The 9,344-nt window shown below is 46.4% G+C and overlaps 1 protein-coding gene across 1 annotated transcript; it reads right to left on the reverse strand.

Moving 5' to 3' along the window:
* Positions 1-1,188: 1,188 nt before the first annotated feature.
* Positions 1,189-7,227, reverse strand: LOC136477531 (LRR receptor kinase SERK2-like). Its single transcript, XM_066475734.1, has 11 exons — positions 6,894-7,227; positions 5,843-5,975; positions 5,685-5,756; positions 4,581-4,724; positions 4,039-4,110; positions 3,882-3,953; positions 3,684-3,799; positions 3,462-3,590; positions 3,040-3,381; positions 2,549-2,943; positions 1,189-1,820 (listed from the first exon to the last, which is right to left on the reverse strand). Exons 1-11 carry the CDS (start codon positions 6,976-6,978, stop codon positions 1,509-1,511), a joined length of 1,872 nt encoding a protein of 623 aa, XP_066331831.1. The 5' UTR covers positions 6,979-7,227; the 3' UTR covers positions 1,189-1,508.
* Between the last annotated feature and the right edge of the window lie 2,117 nt (positions 7,228-9,344).

Below are 9,344 nucleotides of genomic sequence, written 5' to 3' on the forward strand. Positions count from 1 at the left end.
AGATGTTGCATATGTTTCACACACATGTTGCAAATGTATATTTCAAATATTTTATCTGCTTCAGACGTATATTGCATTTAAGTGTTTCATGTTGCAAGTGCTTCGTGTTTTAGAGATATGTTCAGAGAGTCATGGGGGCACGGCCCGAGCGCCAGGGAAGGGGCGCGACGAGCCGAGGCTGGCGGATGGGGAGCGCGGCGTACCTAGGTCCTGCGGACTCGGTATGCTCGTTCTCATCTCGGCTCCCGGGTCCTATCCGCATGAAGAGAGAGGAGGGGTAAAGGGAAAGGAGCAGTGGGCGCGGAGCAGGGCGAGACGGACAGGAGCAGGGTACATGTATGTGGCGGGACGAAAAAGGACCGCAGCGACAAGGTGAGAGTGCGGTGCATTTCTAACGGGCCGTTGGGTACCGGTCCGTATCCCATCAGAAGCGCCAGCAATTCCCGAGAAATAACGTACCTATGCGTATTTGTATCTGTCCATATCCAACCATTTGCACCCTAGGTAACAGGAAATTGTAGCTGCAGCAATGTCTACCGATGAGACCCTACGAGGATTTGTCTGTCATCAATAGTGAGCCGCCTGTTCTGTTAGGGTCTCAGGGATGAAAACGAATAGAAACGGACAAAAAATCAGCTTAACTGTTTTCATTTTCATATTTGATCATCAGAAACGGGACTAGGACCGTGGGTCCGTGGTAGCTAGGAATAGAAACGAAAACAGGATATGCGAGAATACAGAAACAAATGAAAACTTAAGGTAAGGACATGGCTTAGTTTGCCTATTCGGCTATTTGACATGTTAGGAGCCTTGCTGAAGTGCCTCACGGGCATATACCCCTTGGGAGGAGTTTCTAAATTATTTAACTAATATTTGTCGTAAAGACAATGTTCAAAGGTTGCTATAATGATAACTTCTAAAGTTTATCCCATATTTTGTAAACACAGATCTATCTTCGCCAAAAATAGAATCCCGAAAAAACACAGGAAACACCTCATTTCGCTTTCCATCCTGGACTGCTGGAAATGGTGCGACTCTGACACGTAAGCCAAACACCTAGTACATATATTAGGCTCATATTTAGTTGTGTATCGTCGATTCAACGATTATCAATTGTGCTATTGCAATTTTACACAAAGAAAACCTTTTTTTTTGCGAATTTACACAAAGAAAACCTAAATAGATTTTTCAAGATGCAAAAAGGCATACTTAGCTATGGCAAAACGTGTTCTGCATAGCACGTAATACAATTGGACGATCGCTGCTACATTCCCCGGACCACTACAACAATGCTTTAGAAATTCACCCTCAGATATACGAATTTTCAACTTAACACAACTGCAGCCTACCCCCACCTTCTGAGGCTAGCGAGGAATCCCCCCCCAAAAAAAAAATCCCTTCAAATTGTCGCTAACAATTCCAAAAGCTACCTTTCATATACACAAACAGCAATTAGACTGAATCTTGGCAATTCAGTGTTGAATTCTTTCGTCGGAGTCGTGGAGTGGCTACCTTGGGCCGGACAGCTCCACGGCACGAATGTTGTACGTGGAGTCGACGATCCAGTCATTGCGTAGCGGTGCGGACTCAGCCTCCTGCCTCACCACCTCCACTTTCTGCCACTGGTCCCAACGCTCTGCCAATCCATCACCTTCCAGCATCCTCACCACCTCCGACATCTTTGGCCGGTCCAACGGGGAGCCCTGCGTGCAGAGGAGTGCCACCTGGATCAGGTTCTCCACCTCGATCTCCTCGTAGGCGTTCTGCAGATCTGGGTCCACCAGCATCTCCACCTTCTTCTCCTTCAGCAGTCCTTTCACCTGCAAGATGCCAATTGTGAATTATTCATTTATGCCAGCTTGTTTTTGTCATGAACAATCCATTCGTTCCATTGTTCGGATAGTTGAACATGTTTTTATAATGCAGCAGGCATATGGCAGGGCGACTGATTGCGCATTAGCATATTGTAGGCATGATGGATGTGTCCCCTGGAGGATGAACTGCCCAGCTTATCACTTGCCGGTGCACGCTCTCTAATTAGGAAAATGGATTAAGGGCACTTCATGATTACAGAGTTAGCTTTAACACCAATCTTTAAGAAACTAATAAAATATGGAATAGCCCATAGACAGCAAAACAGTATGAAAGAAAAAGGACGACAACCACCGGCACCGCCTATCGTCCCGCCGCGGAGCTCCAACGAGACCCTACCACGCCCGCGGCGTTCTCCAACTTCCCCTCCCCCGCCGTCGCCATGGCCATGGTCGCCTCCACACCAATCCCGCTCGGCCGCCTCCTCCGCCGCCCGCTTCGGCGGAGTCACCGCGGCCTCCGCCTCACCGCTGTCTCTCCAGTCCCCACCGCTGGGCCCACCTGCCTCCCCCGACCCCTTTCTAAGCCCGCCGGAGATGGAGAAGAAGAGAGGGAGAGTGTGGGCGTGGGTCGAACGCGACCCGTCCTCGGATAGAGTTTGCTAAAGAAAAATGTATAATCTGTAGTGCAGTAATACTGTATGACACACTGACTATTGAGAAGAAAAGTTACGTACCCAATCAAGAAGCATAACATCGTCATCATTTGCAAGACGAGCAAGATCAAATGCCCTCTGGCCAGTAATAAGCTCCAGAAGCATGATCCCATAGCCAAAAACATCAGTCTTTTCAGAGGACTTGCCAGTGGATAGGTACTCAGGAGCAATGTGTCCAATTGTTCCACGAACAGCAGTTGTGACATGGGTATCCTTGTAGTCCATAAGCTTGGCAAGCCCGAAATCACCCACAACTGCCTCAAAGTCCTCATCCAAAAGAATATTTGCAGCTTTGACATCCCGATGGATGATTTTCGGATCACAGTGATCATGCAAGTAAGAAAGTCCTCTTGCAGATCCAAGTGCAATCCGTCTTCTTGTTTCCCATATAAGAGGTGGCTCAGATGGCTGGCGCTCTATGGAATCAGAAAGACTAATGAGACAAGGAAGCTAATATTCTGCTTGTTTAGTTGGGGCTATGGAATCAGTATTTAGAATAAAGAACAAAGTACCTCGTAAACGTGATGCCACACTCCCATTAGCCATGTATGGGTAGACTAGCAACCGTTCAGTAGGTGTCATGCAGAAACCACGAAGTCTGAGAAGGTTCCTGTGCACTGCCATGCTAATCATCTCAACCTCTGTTTGGAACTGAAGCTCACCACCAGGTGTCCGCTCCTCTTTTAGTCTTTTCACTGCTACCAAAGAGCCATCAGCAAGCCTTCCCTTGTACACTTTTCCAAAACCACCTCTTCCTAAAATGTTCTTGTTACTGAAATTATCAGTTGCAACTTGAAGCTCCCGCAATGAAAACTTTTTGAGCTGACCAAGATGGACTTCTGGATCCTCCTCGGCTGAAGCAAGCAAAATGGGCCAGCAGATGAACAAACAGGCAATATGGGTTAACAAAAAAAGTACACCATATGATACAGACCAGGAACATCGAAGAAATGCTCTTCAGGTTTACGACGGCGCCACATTGCAAATGCAATTGCAGGAACAGCAAACACCAATGCTGCACCAGCAGCAACCCCTCCAGCAATTGCTCCAGTGCTAGAGGCACCTAATAGTACACATAAATCCAGGAATTACGTGCCGTCCAGAATGCTAAAGTTTCAGTGTACTAATGAGAATACAAGTATATTAAAAAACCTACCAGTTGATTGGGTTGGGGGAGATGGAGGATTGAATGGAGGCGGCGGGGAAAAGGGAGGAGCCCCAGGGCAGGGCTTCGAAGTACCAGGGCCACAAAGATTTGGGTTGTTGGCAAAACTGTAACAAACAGGTAATATTTATCATGCATGCTGAAGACACAGTTTAGGCTAAGGATCAGTGAATCGTCCAGATAAAAGACCTAATAGGGGTGAAGAGTGAAAAGGAGCCTGTTGATGGGACTTGTCCTGAGAGGTTGTTGTTCGAGAGATCACTGCATTTTCATGATAAGTATATTATATATTCATTCAACACATAACAAACATCAAGAGAACAATAGTAGTGCGCATGCTACTTACAGTACTTGGAGAGTGGAGATATTGGTCAAGGATACAGGAATTTGATCAACCAAGCTGTTGTTGTTAAGACGTCTATCCTTGCACACAGGCACAGAACAAATAAATATTTGTGACTTTACCAAAAATATAAGAGCACAGAAGACACTGGTAAAAATAAAATTGATAATGACTTTTTTTCCAAAGACAGCATGAGTTGTGCTGATAAAATACAATTCAATGATACAACTGCCATAAATAAAGAATAAGCATGGAAAGAGTAGGAGAAAGGAGGAGAATCAAACACATAAGTCCATCTATCAAATAGGAAAACAACAAAGTTAATCAAATACCAACATGTCACAGAAATTAGCAAATGCAGCATCACAAGTTCCTCTTGTTTTTCAGGTTACAAAATACATAGGCCATTCTTGACAAAGAGATCAAAAGTCTATATAAAACAACCAGAAATAAATAAAAAAACTGAAAAGTGCCTAAACATTAAACCGCAGCAAGTAAAACAACATAAGAGGGTGCTAGTAAATGGTAAACAAAATGAGTCTTACAGGAAACGCAGCTTCAATAGATTCCCCAGGCTGTCAGGGATACTGCCAGAGAAGTTGTTCATATACAGATCCAAACTGACCAGGTTAGTCAAGTTCCCCAGTTCAGGGGGTATTGTCCCACTTATGTTGTTGCTGTAAAGCTCCCTATTACAAAAAAAAGGGTAATATAAATAAATTCTCAAATGTAAAAGGACACAATTACAAAATGAAGAAATGTATACAACAATTAACAAGCAGAATTACGCATAAAATGTAAACGATAAGACTTTTTTTAAGATCCACTAATTTGTAAATGGATAATTTGTTTTTGAAACAGCGTACCTCTAATTCACATTTAAAACAAGAGAAGTACTCCTAAAAAATTAGCACGGATCCTGAAGCGCCTAAGTAAGTTAGATGGTACCTCCAAGGCTGCCTCACTAACCCATTGTGGCCCTCACCAACTCCCCCCCCCCCCCCCCCCCCCCCCCCCCCCCCCCCCCCCCCCCCCCCCCCCACACACACACACACCCCCCAAAAAGGAAAAAGTTGGCAGCTTTCTTTGGCGAGTGCAGAGGTATGCAGGTGGCAGAGTTTCTAGCGCACACATCCTAATGTCACTGACTCATTCACACAGATTGCAATAAGCTAATAGTCTTGGAAGCACAACCTCAAATGAGCACTGAGTGGCAAAGTAAAAGGAAGTCTAAGAATGAAATCCATATAGGCAAAAGGTGAACAGAAGTATGCATTTTGTCCACCATAGAGCGTCATCTGCTGGTGGTGTCCAACAAACTGTCCTCGCAGACCAACAAATTTTCAGTGCTCCAGTCCCAAATTGAATCACCATGGTTATCAGCCATGTCTTATCCACAGATCAAGCCATCGTGCCCCACAACTAAGAGAAAGTGAAGAATTGGATTGCGAGGGACCGGGCCAGGCTCAGGAGGTAATTCAAAATAAACCAATCAATTAAGGGTGCTTTAGGGTCAGTTCTAATTTTTGAGAAGGGATTACTGGAGCACTTTTCTTAAAATAATTATTCTGACGGTACATACAAACATACAAGAGACAGAAAATCCACATCTTGAAACTGTTGCCAAAACCAGCACGTGCAGAACTTACAAATATTGGAGATTTTTTAGCTGACCAAGTTGTGGCACTAGGACGCCAGATAATTGTGCATTTCCAAGGTCACTGTGAAAGGGAGGACATTTAAAACCAGTAGGAGAACATCACTAACATTTTGAAATGAATATATGAGAGCTTTTTCATCAACTTACACTCTGATAACACTGTTATCGTTGTTACACGTAACATGGAACCATGTACATGGGTTAACAAGAGTGGGATCCCAACTCTGCAAGACACTGTTAGTATCTTTCAAGCTCTGCCGCAGGCTGTACAGAGCATCACCTGTGGACGAAAGGTAGCATTATCAGCAGCAAGTATATTCCCAGTTAAGATGAAAAAAACATATAAGAAATTTTATCCGTGATGAGCTTGTATGCAAAATATTTAGGAAAAAAAATAGGCCGCCTAGGAAAAAACAATGTGATTGAAATTTCCAAAACAAGTAAGGTAAGAAACCATGTAGTCAGGAAGTTCCAAAGCACAGAGATTAGTAGTTATTACAGTTGGCCCCATCCATTGTTAGTACTACAGTGTTTGATGTTCTTCTATTCATGGTAGACCATGGGGACACATACTATAGAACTATACTGTTCAATTGCCATCGCGAGAGAGAGAGAGAGAGATGGCCAATAAGCAATAACATCCCAACCGCAGTACTAGCAAAAAGTTATTTATCACCGGCTGAAAGAACCGGTCAAACAATCTCACTTCAAAGTCAACATTAGCAATCCGAATGAACGAACTCCTTAATTCTGGAGGACGATATTAGCAGAATTCCTCTTTTTATAGTACAAACGAACTAGGCTAAGCTTGGTGGTCTCTCGCTGCCTCGCTATTGGAAGTAAACTTAACGATGGACTGAACGCCCAAACGAGAAAAGTATATGGCGCAACGAAAGAACTACAGCGAAACAAAAAGTCTACGTTTTCCTCGAAATCAACTGAACGTGGCTTGTTCATTCCTCTGATCCATCGAGGCAGAGCTATAACGAAACGTACGCTCTATGCATAAACAGCAAATATCCGCCAAATACATCGCCACGAACGGAAGCAAGAAGTAGAGAGCAGGCAACACCTACGAGCATCAATCAAACCCGTAAAAGAATCAAGCTCATATGCTCCATCCCAGCTGTACAGATTTCGAACTTGGGCCGGGGCAGCGCACGGCTTACTAGTATGTATGAGATCAGGCAGGACTCACCCTCGGTGTTGGCGACGACCCGTCCCGGCCCGAGCAGCACCGCCACAGCAAGGACCACCGCCCACCACCTCCCCGCCGCCGCCATTCCAACTCAAGCGCCAAGCGGGCCCCACCACCTCACCGACGCATGGGCGCGGGTCCCCCCACCGATGCGAGCTACACGGCGCTGCTCGATCTGCCGCGCCGCCGCCGGCCTCTCCCTCCAGACCTCACGGCGTGCTCCTCCTCCCCCCTCTCCTCTCTCTCTCTCTCTCTCGAATGGAAGGGAGATTTTTTCTTTTCTTTTCCGGGACGAATTCTCTCTGTAGCTGGAAACGGAGTGCGGCTGTGTGCGCGCGTGTGTACGTGTGTATATGTCCCGACCTAAAATTGCTCTTCTACTCCGCGTCTCCGCGGTGGGACCACCGCCTACGCTCGAGGAACAAAGGGGACGCCCCACCGCGGCGAATCCCACAGGACGTCACCGACGTGCGGGACCAGGGAGCACCCGGGGCCCGCGTGGAAGCGAGAGGGCTGCGCGGCGGGAAGGTGCTGGCGGCGTGCTTTCCGGGGAGTGGTGGGGTGGGTGGGTGACTTGATGGAGCTAGTGGGGAGGAGGAGGAGGGAGGGGAGCAGGGGGAGGTGCGGGTCCCGGGCATCTGATGACATGGCGGCGTACGGGCGCCGGGATCCCGTGGACACGGTCCTCGGTACGCCCGGTCTCGTCATTCTCGAGTGATGGTGTCGCTTCGTACAGCTCCCACTGCAACTGCCACTGCGCTCGCGCGCATCGCGTTTGCTTGATCCGTCCGTGGAACGGACACACCGGCTCACGACCCGTCGTCCTCTGCTCGTGGTTGGATTTCTACGGTCGAGAAAGAAGAAAAAAGAAGAAGCAAAGGCTTGTCATTGGGCTAACCTAATGCTTCGTTACAGTACAACATGTTAAGTGAGATAGTACTAGTATTAGCTTAAGCCAAAGGGCGAAACCGGAGATCCGAGCCGTCTCGTACACCAGCAGGCGGCGGCGGTACTAGTGGTGTGCCGCTACAGTACAGCAGGTTTCGCGGCAAAGGTTCGTTAAGGTCCGGATCCCGAGAGACGTGAAAAGGGCGAAAATGGAGCACCCAACTGCACAGAAGAGTCACTGCGCGGTGGGCCCGCCTCCGCACAAGGCCAGCTGGAGAACAGTCAAAAGTCCGCTCCCGTCCCGTGACAGGGAGATAAAAAAAACCCGTCCCGTCCGTGGGCCAGGTCTACACCCCCCGCGGCCGCAGGAAAGCCAGCGCCGGCCTGGACCCACCTGTCCGGCTGTCGTTCACAGCGCGCCAGCCAGTGGAGATGTTTTTTTAGCTGAAGATTTTTCTTTTTTCAAAAAAAAAGGGTTTTGTCTATGGGGATGGAAAATTCTTGCCCATACATGGAAGACTGAAAAGTCAGTCAACGCTAGCTCACTGCATTGCCGAGAACGACAGCCGTGTCGCGGAGTCATCTCCGAGAGCTGCAGTCCAATGGCACGGCGAATGCTGATTGTGATGTGATATGATGCGCGGTAGCACACAGAAAGTGTGGTGTCTCCATCACTCGTGCTCGTCCCGTATGGACCAAACATCTTGAACGAATTTTCCGTTTCCAGAACGTCGGACGCTAACACTAGCAGAATTATTCTCTTGACACAAACGAACTCGCAAGAGAGAAGCAGGTCACGGTTCCACGGTGACGAGGACCTCGTCCCCACTTTTTCCCGTTTAGATCCATCAAAGACCACCCGTAGGTCCAAAACTAAGCACGCGAAAAAAGTAATTTCAATCTTAGTGGGTGTTTGGTTGGACCTCCTAAATTTTAGTCGTCGTCTCATTGAATGTTTGGTACATGTATGGAGTATTAAATATAGACTAATTACGAAACTAATTATATAGTTTGTGACTAATTTGCGAGACAAATCTTTTAAGTCTAATTAGTCCATGATTTGATAATGTTTGCTATAGTAAACATATGCTAATGATGGATTAGTTAGGTTTAAAATTTTCGTCTCGTAGAGTACTAATGGATTATGTAGTTTATTTTTTTTATTAGTATCCGAACACTTTATGCAACATTCTCCCGACATAACTCCTAATTTTTAGTAGCTGGATCCAAACACCCCCTTAGCAGAACATCCGGAACCTGCATTTTTCTTTAAAAAAAAAGAGGAACCTGCAATATTAAACATATTACATGCAATAGTAAGAGCAACTTCAACAGGTTAGCTAAATGTTGAGCCTCAGGCCACTAAGACTTGTCTGGCAAAGCTGAAATTACCTCCTCGTATGCTGATTTCAACATGTCAACTGAGAAGTAGAAGTGCACATAATCTCAAGATTCTGACCTCTAATAGAAGTGATCATAGCAATTGCAACATTGCAAGGCTTTCCTGAAACTTTCCACTCTCTGTATGTACAAGTTCTCTCCTTAAGGTTAATAGCATACATG

The sequence above is a fragment of the Miscanthus floridulus genome, chromosome 8, assembly GCF_019320115.1.
Source record: "Miscanthus floridulus cultivar M001 chromosome 8, ASM1932011v1, whole genome shotgun sequence".
Lineage (NCBI taxonomy): Eukaryota > Viridiplantae > Streptophyta > Magnoliopsida > Poales > Poaceae > Miscanthus > Miscanthus floridulus.

What these genes read in the sequence shown, in the direction of transcription:
- LOC136477531 (XM_066475734.1), bottom strand. Translation starts at nt 6,978, where the DNA reads ATGGCGGCGGCGGGGAGGTGGTGGGCGGTGGTCCTTGCTGTGGCGGTG. An exon ending in GATAACAGTGTTATCAGAGT is followed by an intron (nt 5,757 to 5,842) that starts GTAAGTTGATGA and finishes TCCCTTTCACAG; the next exon opens with TGACCTTGGAAATGCACAAT. An exon ending in CTATTGAAGCTGCGTTTCCT is followed by an intron (nt 4,111 to 4,580) that starts GTAAGACTCATT and finishes GTGCAAGGATAG; the next exon opens with ACGTCTTAACAACAACAGCT.